At 40.9% G+C, this 16,579-nt stretch overlaps 2 protein-coding genes and 2 non-coding genes across 6 annotated transcripts; all 4 read left to right on the top strand.

Moving 5' to 3' along the window:
• The first annotated feature begins 228 nt into the window (after positions 1–228).
• hprt1 (hypoxanthine phosphoribosyltransferase 1) lies at positions 229–7,794 on the top strand. The gene is made up of 9 exons (XM_030369271.1): positions 229–459; positions 1,972–2,078; positions 2,305–2,488; positions 2,909–2,974; positions 3,327–3,344; positions 3,435–3,517; positions 6,526–6,572; positions 6,719–6,795; positions 6,895–7,794. Exons 1-9 carry the CDS (start codon positions 433–435, stop codon positions 6,940–6,942), a joined length of 657 nt encoding a protein of 218 aa, XP_030225131.1. The 5' UTR covers positions 229–432; the 3' UTR covers positions 6,943–7,794.
• Positions 7,795–9,129: 1,335 nt separating this feature from the next.
• Positions 9,130–16,302, top strand: pabir2 (PABIR family member 2). 3 transcript variants are annotated; one of them, XM_030367488.1, is made up of 10 exons: positions 9,130–9,155; positions 10,904–10,982; positions 11,075–11,128; positions 11,316–11,359; positions 11,451–11,505; positions 12,235–12,339; positions 12,512–12,597; positions 14,365–14,429; positions 14,525–14,621; positions 14,954–16,302. In XM_030367488.1, the coding sequence occupies exons 1-10, from the start codon at positions 9,145–9,147 to the stop codon at positions 15,087–15,089; spliced, it is 732 nt and encodes a 243-aa protein (XP_030223348.1). In that variant the 5' UTR covers positions 9,130–9,144; the 3' UTR covers positions 15,090–16,302. The 3 variants fall into 3 exon arrangements, with proteins under 3 accessions (XP_030223348.1, XP_030223347.1, XP_030223349.1); XM_030367487.1 differs by lacking the exon at positions 9,130–9,155 and adding an exon at positions 9,726–10,757; XM_030367489.1 differs by lacking the exon at positions 9,130–9,155 and adding an exon at positions 9,727–10,177.
• LOC115552937 (small nucleolar RNA U109) lies at positions 11,914–12,063 on the top strand. The gene has a single exon (XR_003978414.1). It is a non-coding gene; the product is annotated as a small nucleolar RNA U109 (small nucleolar RNA).
• LOC115552938 (small nucleolar RNA U109) lies at positions 14,046–14,195 on the top strand. Its single transcript, XR_003978415.1, has one exon. It is a non-coding gene; the product is annotated as a small nucleolar RNA U109 (small nucleolar RNA).
• Positions 16,303–16,579: the final 277 nt, after the last annotated feature.

The raw sequence follows: 16,579 nt of genomic DNA on the forward strand, positions 1-16,579 counted from the left end.
CGCTCTCTACACAATGCAACTACTACATTTTGGTTAAAGACAAAATAGCAGAATTAAATAAATGATCAATAACACTTTTCTATTTAAAACCCAATTGTTGCAACTTACTGACTGCAGAGTGTAGCCTACATTTAATAAACTAAACGAAATACTATAGACCTATTGTGTACCGAGAGGCCAAACTACATACCACCAACATAATGTAGTTCCCCTTTCCCCCATGGGCGTTACTTAAAAACGGCCAGTCCCCCTGTCTGCCCACCCTCTTTCTGCGACAAGGCTATCTACAGCGGAAAAGCCGTCATAGCAACGTAGTATGCTAGCAAGCGCCGTGTCTGGAATAAGCGTGAGGTCTCTGTGACTACCTTTAGCGGAACTCAGGAAATCATTCAGAACTCGGTTGTGGAGTGCGTAAAACCGACTGATATTCTCATGGCGACACCAGGCTCATCTGTTGTGGTAAGTTCTTCTTAACAGTAGGAATGAGCCGAGGACAAACGCTTAGGGGGTTACTATGGGGTTGGGTGCCAGGGTTTTGATTATGTTAGCTGAAGGAATACCCCAAATACCAATTAACTCCTAGTAAAATAACCCGTTATTTTAACTTCCTGGTTTATTACCCGTTCCGGGTCCATAGACGGACCAACATCAGACCGCGGAGGTACTTGCGTTTCAGCGGGGCCTGCGTCGTCTTGAAACTCGCGTGCTCCACGCATGGCACATGTGACGTTAGCGAGCGCACACACCCGTGCCTTAAAACCTTTCAATGGTAATGCATATTAGCGGAAAATACAAAACCACGCATGCCAAGCTCACATGCATACAGTGGTTGGTTCGAATGTGTCAAATCGCTATTTGATACTTGATGATTCAATCTATGAATCGATCTACTTAGAAACAAAAACAACCTAAATAAAGCAATTCAATATCTTTTTTTTTTTTTTACCTAGGTAGGGTTATGGATAAATGTAGATTTTCAATAGGTTGAGAAGGTTAAATGGTTTAACAGACGTTATAACGTTGCAAGTGACCTTCACCCACAGATAACCCAGAATCTACCCATGAATGGTTCACAACAATTTGTCTGTACTCCCAGGTTAGGGCTATTTCTGTTGTGTTCAATAGTGTTTGCCATTCAATTACAGAAGGGTTACCTTTATTGAATAATTTAAAAAAATATCGGAATTATCGTCTGTTGCATTCCCCGAAACGAATTCTATCCATACAAGGAAAGACGCTACAAAGTAAACAATTAATTATTTTCACGCCCCAAAACGACAGCCGATCCTTCACATAACGTCCCCACGGCCACAGCTGCTGGCTATTTTAAAACAAGCAACCAAAACTATAGCACCACCACCATGGGAAGCAATCTTTGCTTCCTTTTGCTACTGTGAGAAAATAACCACTGCTGATTAAGTTCTGGGACACTGTATGTTACAATGTTAATCCGTCTGGTACCGTTTATTCTGTCAAGACCACCTTGTCGTCAAAAATTATCTAGCTTCACGTGATTGTCAGCGCTATCTAGCAATTGGATTTTAGAAATGCAGCAAATAGCATGTTTCGGAATTACTGGAAGGAGCCAATGTTTTTGTTGTTAGTACTCATAGTAGCACTGTTAACGAGAGCTGAAGAACGTCATATACATGGTAGTGCAAATAATATCATTACTTGGAAGTTGGTTCAATACAATAATACAGCAATTTAATTTTACTATGACTTATTTAGGTTTAGGTCGTGTGAGCCACACATCTGATTTCCCGAATGTACTATAATAGCTTTTTGGGGAACATTATTTTGAGCAGAAAGTGCACGTGCATACAGACACAGTCATACACACGCACAGACACTCGCCCACTCTTTTAAATTCCTTCCTTGCAACATGCGATTGCATGTTAAGAGTTTTGCAAGCCTTCCCTTGTCTTCTCATTACTTTAACGAATAAACATGCGTTTCATTGTATTTCAGCTCAGTGATGAAGAGAAGGGCTATGACCTGGACCTTTTCTGCATACCAAAGCACTATGCTGCTGACTTGGAGAGGGTTTACATCCCACACGGGCTCATCCTGGACAGGTTGGTATCTCATACTGGGGAAAAGTGTTCTATCCTCACAATACATCCTGACAATACATTTAGCTATAGCGCTGCCCTCATGACAATCGGTAATAAAAAAGCCTGACCTTGTTTGCTGAATCAGGTCAATGCTTGATTTGACTTAAGTTTATGATGCTTTAAAAATAACTGTCCCATCTTTGCTCCCTAAACTCCCCCCCTCCACCTTGGACATCCCCCCTAACAGGACCGAGAGGCTGGCTAGGGAGATCATGAAGGACATGGGGGGCCACCACATCGTGGCCTTGTGTGTGCTCAAGGGGGGCTACAAGTTCTTCGCTGATCTGTTGGACTACATCAAAGCCCTGAACAGGAATAGTGACCAGTCGATCCCGATGACGGTGGACTTCATCCGTCTGAAGAGCTACAGTGTAATTATACTTTTTCTGGGATTACTTCATGTGTATGAGTGGCGGCGCGGCGGGTGCTTCTGTCTGAGGTTTGGTGGCACCCTTAGGGGTGTAGGCACAAATAAAGCCTTTGTCTATATGTTAAGAAACCACATAGCGCTCTCCTCTTATTAATGTGGGTCATTAACGGGTCGGCTTAGCTCAGGAGGTAGAGCAGCTGTCTTGTAACCGACAGGTTGCTAGTTCGATCCCCCTGAGTGTTGGTGTGTCCAACTGAGCAAGACACTTAACCCTAACTGCTCCTGACAAGCTGGGTGTCGCCTTGCATGTTGATTCTGCCGTCAATGTGTGTATTAACTGATGTAAGTTGCTTTGGATAAAGGCGTCTCCTAAATGCCCTAATTGTAATCAATGTGACCCTGCTTGATGATCTCTTCACAGAATGACCAGTCCACAGGGGATATAAAAGTAATAGGTGGGGACGACCTGTCTACACTCACAGGAAAGGTGAGCATTGAAATGCCGTACATATGGCATTGCCATGCGATGAATGCCATACATACATAATTTTTTTCAGATTATTTTTAAATATTTGTGCACATATTTAACTTCAGTAGGTTAACTATTTAACTGCTGTAGGAATTTAACCTACTTTCACCACTGTGTTTAACTTCACTCAGCATTATTCTGGAAGAAGAGGGCTAGAACTGTATCATAATACACGTGTCAAGCAGTTTAAATCCAATTAACTGTTGCAGCCCTGAAAAAACAACATTCAGCCGTGTTTATATGATTATGTCAGTTTATTGTTATTTTAACCAGGGTCAATGTTCTTGCTTTGTTTGTCTTTCCCAAACAGAACGTCCTGATCGTGGAGGTAAGTCTGCTCTCCCTATTTGCTTTAGTTAGTCTTAAACTTTTACATGCTCCCCTCATTAATGATAAAAACTCCCTTTCTTCTCTCAAGGATATTATCGATACAGGGAAGACAATGATGACATTGTTGCAACTACTTAAGCAGTACAAACCCAAAATGGTTAAAGTAGCAAGGTAAGGTTTTGCATGTTGCCGTCTTCAAATCTAACCTAAATTAACATAAATGTTTTTATTGTGCAATATGTGGTTTGTCTACATTGCCCTACAATGGCAAACAGCCTTATATGCATCCAAAGAGAAACAAAAATGCAGAAACTGAACTCTGAATGGCTGTAGAGGCAAGACAATGGCAGTTCAACAGCATGAAGTAACTGGTTCTTCAATTATTTTATTTTTTTCCAACATTCTCAAACAAAAGAAACAGTTCAGATCTCGGTACATAAAAGATTAACTTTAGAATTTTGTTGTTAATTATTTTATTTAGATGTCTATTACATTCATTTTAAATTAGAAGATAAAAAAAGACCAGGAAACAAACCAGAAGTATTATTTTGTTCCATTTCAATTGAGTTAAACCAAGATTATGAATTAAGGCCCTGACACACAAAAACAACTTCAAAGAACTAGCCATGAGCCAGGCCAACTGTTGCATTGCCTGTCTTGGCCATAAAGTGGCCTTTCAACACACCGCAAAGACTACTAAGCCAAGTATGTTCTGCGCCTGCGTGAGAGGAGATAACTCCCTACCAGCATTTAGAGGAAGTCTGTATTAGTGTGTGTGTGTGTGTGTGTGCGTGTATATATATATATATATATATATTAGTGCTGTCAAGCGATTAAAATAATTTATCGCGATTAATCGCATTAATATCATAGTTAACTCACGATTAATCACAAATGTTTTTTCTATGCTAAATATCCCTTGATTTCTTTGTCCAATTGATTTTTCTCATTTTAATGCTCTTATCAACATGGAGATAACAACATTGAGATAACAACATTTTATTGATAACAACATTGGCATATACTGATCAAAACAGGACGATACAAAGAAAAAGCCTATAGTGCAATTAAACGATGAACATACAAATATACTGCCTTGAACATAGCAGTCAGGCTACTGCTTCTTTGTTTTGAGCCAAAACAATTCTTAATAAAATAATTGGGTTAATCGCGCGATAAGAAAATTAACGCCGTTAAAATTGGTTTGCGTTAACGCCGTTAAGAACGCATTTAACTGACAGCACTAATATAAATATATCAGTGCCCAACAGGGCCCAAATCCTGGGCGAGACAAGAGGTACTGATGCCCCCCCCCCCCCCCCTACCAGCCCACTGCGCTGAATTGTTGACAGGGGGGGGGGGGGGGGGGGGCGACTCCTAACACTATGGGCTGGTGGATAATTCAAAAGATTATTTTTATTTTATTTTTTAATTGCCATGGGCCCCCCCTCTGCCTTGGGCCCCCCCACGACTGCCTCACTTTCCCCCGCAGTCCGTTGGCCCTGCATACATACATACATACGTAAATACATACGTAAATACATACGTAAATACATACATACATACATACATACATACATACATACATACACACATACATACATACATACATACATACATACATACATACATACATACATACATACATACATATACATCAGTGGAGGCTTCTCCATTGAGGAGAGGGAGGAAGATCCTCCCTAAAATTGTTGAGAATAAAAAATGTAGATTGCCCCGACTATTGTAATGAATTAATGCCCTTAAATATGACTACTTTATTGCCTTTGAATATATAATGTTCGTTTCCCTAGGTAAAGGGACGTTAGCACCCCCTATCGCCTATTGACAATTACTTCAGGGAGGAACGTCCTCCCTTCGCCGCCGTCCACTCCCATTCATTTTCTCGAAAGTACTGGCGGCCGGTGGATAACATGGGTTTCAATGCGAGAGAGGAGGAAAATCCTCCTCTGAGGAAGGATATACACAAACATGAAACAAAGCAGCATTTGCCTACCACTTCACACCACTCTAGCTCAGATGATATCGGTAATACAGCTACTTCTAATCGAGAAACTGGGAAAATGATGAATGATGAGACGAAGTGGAGAAATCTTTTTGTTTTGAAGGTTTTGGTTGCTTTCCCCACTTCTGCTTCTCATGCATCGATTCGCTACAGCTGAACAGGCAATCTGGGTGAATTCTCTCAGACGGCTTCCATCCCTGATTCAACATGCTGAATCGGCCAAATAACCCTTAGACACAGGCTGGCTAGGGCCAACGATGCCCAGGGAAGGCTGACCATCAGCCCGGTGGGTCAGGGCCTTTAAGGCTAGGGCAGGCAGTTTCAGGAGCATTCTTGGGCATATTGGTTGAAATTATCTTAACATCCCGACAGCAATCTATAAAGAAATACAAAATCTGGTATCTGTGGATGTTGCAAGGCCTGCAATAAGCCTGTTAAATCAACTTCTTAAATCAACCTGTTAAATCCACTTAAGTCATTTGGCCCAAAATGAAATAATTGGACATCCTACCGGTCTGCCCCGGTCTGAACTATCTACCCTGCTACCCTGCTACCCTGCTGCAGCCTGCGTGTGCACTCATGGCTCCTGGCCAGGGGTTTCCACATGGCCGGGCAGACCTATTGCTAAAGTCATTGATCTAGTTATGTGTTTTTGTGTATTGAATTTAGAGGAAGGCTTATAAGGAAGGAGTAGGTTTTTTGTTAGTTAGAGATATTCAAAATCTATCTCACGCAGAATGTCGGTTCCTCCAAATTCCCTACCCTGGCTTCAACCTCATCTTCATTTTAATTATCATCCTGAACAAACAGCTTAATCTCTACCACGTCATTGGTGACGTATACAGAATGCCAAGGCTGTCTGCAGTACCTGCAGTGTTCTGCAGATACTGTGGGCTGCCTGTTTTTTTTAGCCAGACTATGTAGTTTGCAATTTGTACACCCTTTTAACAATAAATCTGAGCAAGATTCTTTGTCACAATATAAAAATAATTCATCATTAATCGTAAATTGCAAGAACATTTAACTTACTGAAGATTGCCTTTGTAGGATAACACATTCCATTCATTATTGCTACATTTGAGCTTTTTTCAGTCCTTTGGGATAATTGTTTATTTATGTTGTAATGTGTCATTGATGTTTTTTGCATTGCCCATAGTTTGCTGGTGAAGAGGACGCCGCGAAGTGTTGGCTACAGGCCAGATTGTAAGTTTGACCAACAATCATGTTGACCATTACCGTAATTTAATAATGGTCGTGAACTAAATAATAATTTATAGACATTTCATGTTTTGTAAACCAAGCAAAGACTAATAAGTATTTTTTTAATGCTTCTATGTTATTACTTCCAGTTGTAGGATTTGAGATCCCAGATAAATTTGTGGTTGGGTATGCGCTAGACTACAATGAGTACTTTAGAGATCTAAATGTAAGTATACAAAAATAAATACAACTTTATTACATCTCTTAATCATCAATCATATAAATTATTCACTGATGGCTATAATGGATTTGAATTGTTTTTCAGCATATCTGTGTAATTAGTGAAAGCGGAAAAGAGAAGTACAAGGCATGAAGAAGAAGAGGACTTCGTTGTCACGAATGACTGATTGAAATAGCTTTCAAGGCTTTAGCACATTTTCTAATGGATTTCTACATAATTATGTAATGGAAATTATTAATTTAATTGCAGCTCATATCACATGTCTTTATTTTATCTTCAGAAACCCTGAGGAGTTCAGAGTTATGGTGATAATCCTTGAACATTTAGCACCAGTTTTAATATTCACCTTTTTGAGGCCTCTTTGGATGCCATGTATGTTGGTAACTGCATTGACAATTTGGTCAACTTTACTTTGATAAAAGTATTTACAGCAATGCTGCTAGTTGAGGTATGGCCTCACTAGTATTATGCTACTCCAAAATAAGCGTGCTATTTTATTATTGTTTGCTTCAATCACAAGTTTCTCTTTTGTTATGTTATTTGAGAGCAGACAATAGAACGCGAATGGATGTCAACTGTTTGTCTTTCTTAGTTTTACTTATATCTACATGCTGATTGCAAAGTAAAGCAGGTATACGTTTGCTGTCCGAAAATAAGTGCAAATGAGATTGCCCATGTTAAGAACTGTAAGTAAATTGGGAAGACTAGTTTTAGCCCGTTTTTTCTTTGCTTGCTGATTCGTTTGGGATGCACGCAAATCATAGCTGGAACTTTGGCTGTTAGGCGTACGACCATTGACTCCCAAAAAAAAATGAAGTGAACTGTCACCCTCTGTAGCTTTAAAACACGCATTGCAAACCATCTCATCTTTACTTTCTCTTTAGAGGAGCATTGCGCTTTACACAGAACATAGTCTCATTCAGGTGTACAGCAACTGTATCATACTTCTTAACCTTATTTTCCATTAAATGGTTATTTTTCTGAGCGGCGATAGTTACTTCAGATGCTGGGATCCAGCTGCGAACCAGGAAATAAGGATTAGGTTAGTTTTGTCAAGGATTTACCCAAACAATATTTAGATTTTGAATGTGCATTTGTGATGTTATTTTACATTGATGGCAAAAGGATAATATGATGCATAGAATAACATCTCAGAGCATCAATCTTTACCTGTGAAATTACTATTTTGTTAATATCACTAATTAATATCACCATTAAAGGGGTAGTTCGGAATTTTGGACATAGGGCCTGATTCCTAAGTTAGCCTTGGTGTTCTTATTATTGGAGACAGTTTTCAACACATTTAATTCAGTCCTTCTAGTTGCAGAGTTCGCTCATGCTAGGCTAGCGCATGGCAATGGGCAATACTAGCCTGCTAATAAAACAGTCTTACCCACTCCACAGTACACCCGAGGTAAATCAATTATAACGCCAGACTATAGATGTAAACGTCTGTGTTGATAGAATAATGTTAGAAATAAAACTAACCTTGCATCGCATGAATCATCGCATTTTGAGGGGCTACTTTCTCAGCAGCAGCGGAATTCAACCTAGGTGTCAGTCCGCCGCTGCCATAGCCTACCAGGAATATAACACTGTTGCTGAGACACAGCAAGTCACTCAAAATACAATGTAATGCAAGGTTGGTTTTATTTCCAACATTATTCTATCAACACAGACATTTACAGCGACCGTCTGGCGTTATAGTGGCTTTGCCGCGGGTGTACTGTTGAGTGGGTAAGACTGTTTTATTAGCAGGCTAGTATTGCCCGTTGCCGTGCGCTAGCCTAGCATGAGCAAACTCTGCAACTAGAAGGACTGAATTAAATGTGTTAAACTAAAGAACACCAAGGCTAACTTGGGAATCAGGCCCCTTTAAGATGACAAAATTACTCAAATTGAACAATCATGAAAATAAGTCACAAAAAACATGTGTTGGGCTACCTGTGGTATAAAGAACTTGATTATTATGGCATTTAGAAGGGTTATTCTTTTACATATATTTAACCAAGAATCGGGGCTTATCATAAAAGTATTTTATCCAACATTCAGAACCACTCAATCTGCCCCCTTGCGGTAAGATTAGGCCCAATGTTTTACTCAGTCCATACATTTACAATGTATGGACCATGTCCATAGGCCATACATTTCACAATGTATGAACTATGAACATAATTGTTGATTTTTTTTTTAATAAAGTTATCCCCCTACCAAAAAACTATAGAGATATATTTGCCATCAAGCATAAATAGTTAGCTTCCAAAGTGGCGAAGTCACGCCCTTTCCGGTAGAGCCCATGGGACCCGAGAGATCGACAAATATGAATGGGTTTCAATGGAGAGAAGGTAATTGTTTCCTGGTCCCAGTCTTTATATGCCCCGAATTACACTGTTGTTTGTAGATTTAAATGATACATTTTCACGTCAAGAGTTTGGCCGTTTATTATGCAATTGTTCAGTTAACGGCTGTAGAGAAAACAAAATGAGAAAGACTACATGTCTCGTATGTGACGTCAAGCTCCCTGCGACTGGCGTTGACAAGACCGACAATCGCCCCATCGGCATAACTGAAATTCTCCACATGCCCCGACTTATAATGGATTCCCCTTGGAAAAAAGCCGTAAAGCGCAGCAGAGGGATCGCCATGTCTGTACCGGAGTTCCAAGTGCGGGTGGTGACGTATATCATTCGCGTCGAGAGCAGCGAAGAGCTGTAGTTCACGAAGCGGCCTCACACAAAACCTAACATTATCAAACTTCTTCGCGAAATTGTACTTCAATAACATTCCTTTTATTTAGGACACAGGTTAACACTTGATACAATGCTAGAAATAAAGCTAATAATTATGTTAAACACAGTTGCATTTGAATCGGATGGTTTCGTTTTAACTAAAGTGCATGCCGGTCGAAGCGTTTTCATTGGCTAGATCGGCTCGCGTTCAACTGAAAGGGGCGTGAACTTTGTGATAGCATTGATAGCCACTGTAAAAGCCTCTGTGAGGAACACCGTTTTCGGCGCCGTCCAGGATATAATATTATACGTTTTTTTTGTTAGACGAGGTTTGAGGCATTGCCATGTGGGGATGACTTTCAAGCTCATGGACTCGTGTGTTTAGTTGGCGGATTGTTTGTAAGGCCTGTGGACATGGCATTGTGGCTTGCACCTAGCCTCTTCCAGCTAGCGAGCTGAGTGGCCTAGAGAAGACTTGCTTTAGAGTAGCGCAGTGTTAGCTTCCCTCAGCTAATGCACTGTGGACTATAGTAACGTTAACATTAACTAACAACGTCGTTCAGTTCAGTTTAAGTTTTGCTTTTTTCTTCTTAAACCTTTGCTATTCATAAGGACACTTTACGTCGCCTTCTTCCCTGGTTAGTGGAACTCACCTGAAGCGATAGCATGCAAGTGTCGTTCCAGAAGTTACCTCGTCAGTCGATGCTGTTCTGCTCACTCGGACTAACGGATCGCTAGCTAACTACCGGGCATTGTGCGTTGTGTAGCTGGAGCATGCTAACTTGTACCAGGAAAGTTGTTACCTGGTCATAACCGCAAGGTTAGAATAGGGCAGTGGCACTTGTTGGGGTTTAAACGCCTAACGCTTGAGACAACGTGTGGTCGTTCACATACCACATGCATGGCCATTAACGCTACGATGTAATGCAACACAGGGCCTGGTGGTTTGGGCCATATTTACAGCTGCTGAATTGTTTTCCTGTCTATAACGTCTGCTCAATAGTTCATTGAACACTAAGACTTTGTAAATGGTCAACCGACAGGCCTCTAGAGTTAGAATTAGTTTAGTTGGATTAGTGTTTCCACTATCAAGATGAACAATCCTGCAGTTATGACACAAGAAAAGATGGAGTTGGATCTTGAAATTCCAAATTCACTTGTTCAAACTGATGGACAATTGAGAAGATCGAACAGTGCACCCATGATAAATGGCCTAAGGTCTTTATTTTTTTCATTTGGACCTATGCTCATTATATCATGTCTGAATTACTGATCTTTATTTGGAACGATTTGTTTAAAGCTAATTTTGCAAGGTACAACTTATGTGATGGCGTTGTTTATGTTTTGTATACTCATCATTACAGTGACAACTGTCAAGTGTTCCAGCGAGAGGTTCTTCGCAGCAGAAGAAATAGCACAACTGTTGTCAACAGGCCCAATATGGTATTAAATGAGTTTACTATGCACACATAATCGGCAATCTTTCTTTCCGTTATTTGACTAATTGAATCCATCCCTGTAATCTCCATTTCCAGGTTCCATCGTCACCCATTCGAGTGCCCAGCACAAGACTTCATCAGATAAAACAAGTGAGGACTCTTGTCATGAGCACAAGTTAGGATACACGTGGTGTTTTTAATTTGATTATTCATGTTGTCTTGCTTTTAATCCAACAAGTGGATCCACATGGATAACAGGTTGCCATGTCTAGCGGCCATACTTTAGTAATACACAATGCAAGGATATCCATTCCTTAAATAATGTTTTATTTTGCAGGAGGAGGGTATAGATGTAATGAACAGGGAGACCGCCCATGAGAGGTATGTCATTTTCTGGATCCAACTTGGCATCTTGTGGAGGAAATGGCTGCCTTGCCAAGCTCCAACCTCTTCCTCTGCCTGTGTCCTGCAGGGAGGTGCAAGCGGCAATGCAGATGAGCCAGTCCTGGGAGGAAAGCCTCAATCTGGTAAAGCAGGATCCTTGTTATCCATTTTAAGCCTAATTGTCTGTAGTAGTAATAATAATAATAATAATAAATGAAATGTATATAGCGCTTAATATGGTACTCTAAGACGCTTTACATATTGCCCTATCAAAACTATGTAAAACAGACTAGGAATAAAAGAAAAACAGAGGTTAAACGTGAAGAATAAGGTGGGAGTTAGGTACAATACTGTACCATTGCAATTGGTTCATCCCTCCCTATTGATGTTTTTCACAAGGTTTGTGCATATAGAATTAATTTAAAGTTTCGGTAACTGTTCGCATACCTCACATAAGTTACTGTGGATGTTTAAAATTGTGAAGAGAAACCTGCTTGTGGCAGGACCTTTTTGATGATTCCCACTCCATGTCTTTCTGGTCAAAAAACATTATGCATGTTGGGACCTATGGTCACGGTTGTCCATTCTCTTTCATTGTAGAGTTTGGACATATACTAACATGCTAGATTAACTTTTGGAGTTATCAGGGCCACCAGTCTCTCGAGAACAGCCTGAGTCGGTAGTATAATACTCCAACATGTTATTTCCTAATGACGTGATGTTGTGCGGTAAATGGGGATTCTGTACAAGACTCTTGCATACGGCCCTGTAATGGCTTGATAGTTATACAATGGTAAAATGTTTGGCTGTCCTGGCATGTGACCAGTCGTCATTCAGAACTGGTTCTTACCTCTTCATTCACCGCCTTGCAGAGCGACAACGATTTGGAGAAGTCTGTGTCGTCGTCGTCTCCAAAGAGGATCGACTTTGTGCCCGTCTCCCCAGCCCCCTCCCCGACCAGAGGGATCGGCAAGAAGGTGCAACCCTCTGCTCCCTTTGTCGTGTTGATGCCCTACTTCTTATGTTGATGCTCTGCTTCTTATGTTGATGCTCCCCGTACTTTGGAGGTGTGGCTCATGCTAGTTTGACTGGTTTTGAATTTCATTAAGAGCCAACTGTTATCTCTGTTGTCGTTTGTGTTGCGAGCAGCAGTGTTTCTCTCCTTCGTTACAAAGTCTGGTGAGCAGTAACGGCCTCTCTCCTAGCCCCATCCCCAGCCCCACCCGGCGCTTCAGGTGAGCACCACTTGGTCTTTGACCCGAAGTGACTGGTTATTAACCCTCTAGCCAGTAACGGGCATGGGGCATTTATCCTTTTAAAGGGTAAATCCTGTGTGAAATAGATCTGGAATATTTTAAGTGTCAACGAGTTTGAATGTTCGTTTGGGAGCAAAAAAGACGCATTCTTAAGTTGGCGGTTTCAAGCCGATTCTACCAAAACCCTATACACTTGGAATGATAAGGTCCTGTCTCATGATAAAAAAAAAATCGCTATTTTAAACCACTTACAAGGCTAGAAGTAGCCCGACACTTCTTAGGTAGTATAATAAGGGTCTTAACATAAAACGAAGCATTGATAACTTTGCAAGTGTACACATAGAACATTTTATAAATCAATACCATCAGTAGTTCACCCGTCGACGCCATCTTGTCTTTCAGACTTGATAAGTCGATTGGCAAACACAGAGCTTGCGTGTTAACGGGTGTAAGGCTGTACACGTGAGCTCTGTTTGCTATTCAACTTATCAAGCCTTAAAGACAAGATGGCGTCGACGGGTGAACTACTGATGGTATTGTGTGTATGAAATGTCCTCTTTTAATAAATAATCTGTACACTTACAAAGTTATCAATGCCTCGTTTCATTTGTCAAGACACTATTATACTACCAAAGAAGTGTCGGGATACCTCTAGCCTTGTAAGTGGTTTAAAATGGTGATTTATTTATTTACTATGAGACATGCCCTTATCATTCCAAGTTTATAGAGTTTTGGAGGAATCGGCTAAAAACAGCCAACTTAAGAATGCGTCTATATGTGCTTTTTTGCTCCCAAACAAACATTCAAACTCGTTATCATACAAAACATCCCAGATCCATTTTACATCAGATTTCCCCTTTTAAGGCTGGGACTCCAGCAGGCCTAGACTATCCTGCACCAGTTTCTTGTTATTTGTAAGTTATTATTCAATGCGTTCGGTATTGGCAATAATATTAGACTGGTAGGTTGACCATCTTAATGTTGATTGGCCAGCATTAGATTAGGTTCAGTATGAGGTCTATAATTGCGCAGCATGGTGCTACTCAAGTTACTGTACGTCCACACCAGAAGCGAATTGAGCTACCAAATCGCCGGAAGTCATTCACTTTCTATGGGCAAGAGCGACCAAAGTGACCAACGCTACCAGTGGCCAAAGTTGAGCGACCAGAGCGTCCAAAAAAAGTCAAACTGTTGAACTTTATGCAAATTACTATGACGCGTTTCAGCGGCAAAACACTGACAGCCAATCGGAATGTAGACGTTCTTCACTTGCGTGGATCCCAGGGAACACCGGCAGGCACTTTTGAATTGTATGTCAAAGCAAACAGAAATACTCGCAGCGAAACTTTATGGTGTGGACGTACAGTTACAAGGGACTGCATGAATTCCAGTAGGATCTCCATCGGTTGAAAGGCGGTGCGTTCGGACTGCATGTTGGGACCTATGGTCATGGTTTGCCATTCTCTTTCATCGTAGAGTTTGGACACGCATAAACATGCTAGATTAACTCTTGGAGTTATCAGGGCCACCAGTCTCTCGAGGACAACCTGAGTCGGTAGTATAATACTCCAACATGATGCATTATTTGCACCGGTTCATACCAGTGGTTGAATATGTTGGGATTCTATTTCTACATGCGAGTGTCAAAATGTACCTTAACTGATTTCTATGCAGCAGTTGGGAAATTCTATGCATTATGATTTTAAATGTAGTATGAATAAATATTTCTGGTTTGCTTGTGTTTAGCCGCCGCAGTCAAAGTCCGATTAACTGCATCAGAGCCAGCATACTGGGGCCAATCAAACGCAAAGGTACGGTTGGCAAATGCTGTTGGTGAAACACCTTTTGGTTTCTGTGAAAGGCGCCCTTATAAAAAACCCTTTTTAAATGTTGATTTGTTTTGCAGGGGAGATGGACATAGAGAGCCAACCTAAAAGGCTCTTTCAGGGGACTACAACCATGTTGTCGACAGATATAGCCCACCTGTTGGATGTCAGTTCCTGGTAAGGCGTCTGTCCCCAATCAGAATAGCCTAAAGATACTCTCCTTCCCCTGTTCCTGTTGCCTTGAAGAGGTTTTAAGTGTTGACCTTGGAAAATGTTGTTTAGCCTCTATACAAATTGTATCATATTTGCTTTAATCCACCAAGATAATTAAGACTTGTAGTACTACAGTATAAATTGGAATCCACTAGGATATATTTCAAGGCGGGTTGCTGTACCCGTTCCATGTTTTAACTCTTTGTATGATTATTGCAATTTCTGTGTTGAATTGGTTTGCTTAGGCTGAGCAAATGTAATGTTATGGTATAATCACGTTAAATGTTTTCCCTCAGTCCAAGCCCAGAATTGCTGGACGGCAGCCTCAGCAGTGTGTGCTCTTCCACTGGATCGCCTGGCAAAATGGAGGGAGTCTCGCCTTCCTCCAGCAATTCCCCCTTCACATCCCTCCAGGACCTGTCTCCTAAGTGAACAAGGAGACTTGCAAGATACACTAGAGCAGGTTAAAGAGACACTAGAGTAAGAGAAAGATGAAGTGGTGAAACGACGGTCTCCATCTGAGGAGGGTGAAGATTGTGTTTCCTTCTCGGACCCTCCTTCACCTAGCTTTAGTTTAAGTGGATTTTCACCATGTTTTGCTTTTGTGAGGCTGGTGGTTTGGCTTCAGGTTGGAGGGTCCCGATCTGTCTGAAAGGAAACAAAAGCCATGGTTGTGTGCTTTGCTTGTAGAGACACAGGTGGGACTGTTGTGATGGAGGACTGAGGAAGACGTTAAGGGCACCAGCTGCTAGTTGTGGAGGTTTTTTTTAATGGTGCATCGCTTCATAGTGATACTGTGTTTCCATGTGTATACTGCCAATGTATCAGCTGGTTCTCTCCCGCGAGAGACATTAAGCACTGGACAAAAAAAAAAAAAAAGACTATTTGGATGTGTAGAATGCCCTGTTTGTGCTGGAATACGTTTGTTCAAAGGCCTATTGTCTGTACAGTCTGCAGGTTTTGTATGAAAGGATTTAAATTATTTTTGTTCCTCTTGCTTTATTGTACGTATATGTGTATATATTAAACCTTGTCTAATATCATAGTTTTAATTTGGTTATTGGCTGTGAGGTTGAACACGAGGCACAGACCTTCAGCACGCCACCAAATTCATGGCCGTTGAGGCATAAGTCAGCGTTCCTGGTTACAATTTTACCGTATTGGAAGTTGATTGTAACACGAGTTTTCAGTTCCCTGTAATTCATATTTTTTTTATGCCATAGGCTGTAAACTGTGTTGAGATTTCCATGCCAGCTTGTCATACTTGCTGCCAGCTTGTCAAACTTGCTGCAAGTTGAATTGCCTACTGTTGGGGCAAAATACTTGACTTGGCAGATGATCAGACTTAATCAGAGAATGCTCTGTATTATTGGGATTGAAACGTCGAGGCTGCTCCGTCGCTGTTTATACATAATTGTATGCTGAGTAACATTTATGTGCATACAATTTCTTCCTCTGATACAGGCACAAACATTTTAGGGGAAAGATAGACTTCTTTATTGTTTTTCCTGTTTCTGCTTTGGTCCGTTTGAAAAAGAGATTCGATGCAGAACCTGTTCCTGCAGTGATGTTTCAGTTGTATGTGAACAGTCTGTGGGAAAGTTCTAAAATAAACCCATTTATTCTTGTCGAAGTGTGGAAGTAACGCCTGTTAGTAATTTGAGTCTTTATTCTGTACCGGAACTGGATTTATACTTTTTCCGAGTGATTCCTTGAGAAAGGCAAAGTCAATGGACAGTTCTTCCTTTTGGACCTTTTAGCTTTCGATCTGTTAGTAAGGAGGTGATTGTATATTAGATTTTTCTGCCTCATTTTTTGAAGTAACAATCATATCTACTCTGCAGTCCATATTATCGTTTATTTCCACTAGCTCTGTTCCTCAATTTGCCCCCATCGACATGTATTTAATTGGCCCTAAATTG

Source organism: Gadus morhua, chromosome 10 (genome assembly GCF_902167405.1).
Source record: "Gadus morhua chromosome 10, gadMor3.0, whole genome shotgun sequence".
Lineage (NCBI taxonomy): Eukaryota > Metazoa > Chordata > Actinopteri > Gadiformes > Gadidae > Gadus > Gadus morhua.

What these genes read in the sequence shown, in the direction of transcription:
- pabir2 (XM_030367487.1), top strand. Translation starts at nt 10,633, where the DNA reads ATGAACAATCCTGCAGTTATGACACAAGAAAAGATGGAGTTGGATCTT. An exon ending in TTGTCAACAGGCCCAATATG is followed by an intron (nt 10,983 to 11,074) that starts GTATTAAATGAG and finishes CTCCATTTCCAG; the next exon opens with GTTCCATCGTCACCCATTCG. An exon ending in AGCCCCACCCGGCGCTTCAG is followed by an intron (nt 12,598 to 14,364) that starts GTGAGCACCACT and finishes GCTTGTGTTTAG; the next exon opens with CCGCCGCAGTCAAAGTCCGA.
- hprt1 (XM_030369271.1), top strand. Translation starts at nt 433, where the DNA reads ATGGCGACACCAGGCTCATCTGTTGTG. An exon ending in AAAATGGTTAAAGTAGCAAG is followed by an intron (nt 3,518 to 6,525) that starts GTAAGGTTTTGC and finishes CATTGCCCATAG; the next exon opens with TTTGCTGGTGAAGAGGACGC. An exon ending in AGTACTTTAGAGATCTAAAT is followed by an intron (nt 6,796 to 6,894) that starts GTAAGTATACAA and finishes ATTGTTTTTCAG; the next exon opens with CATATCTGTGTAATTAGTGA.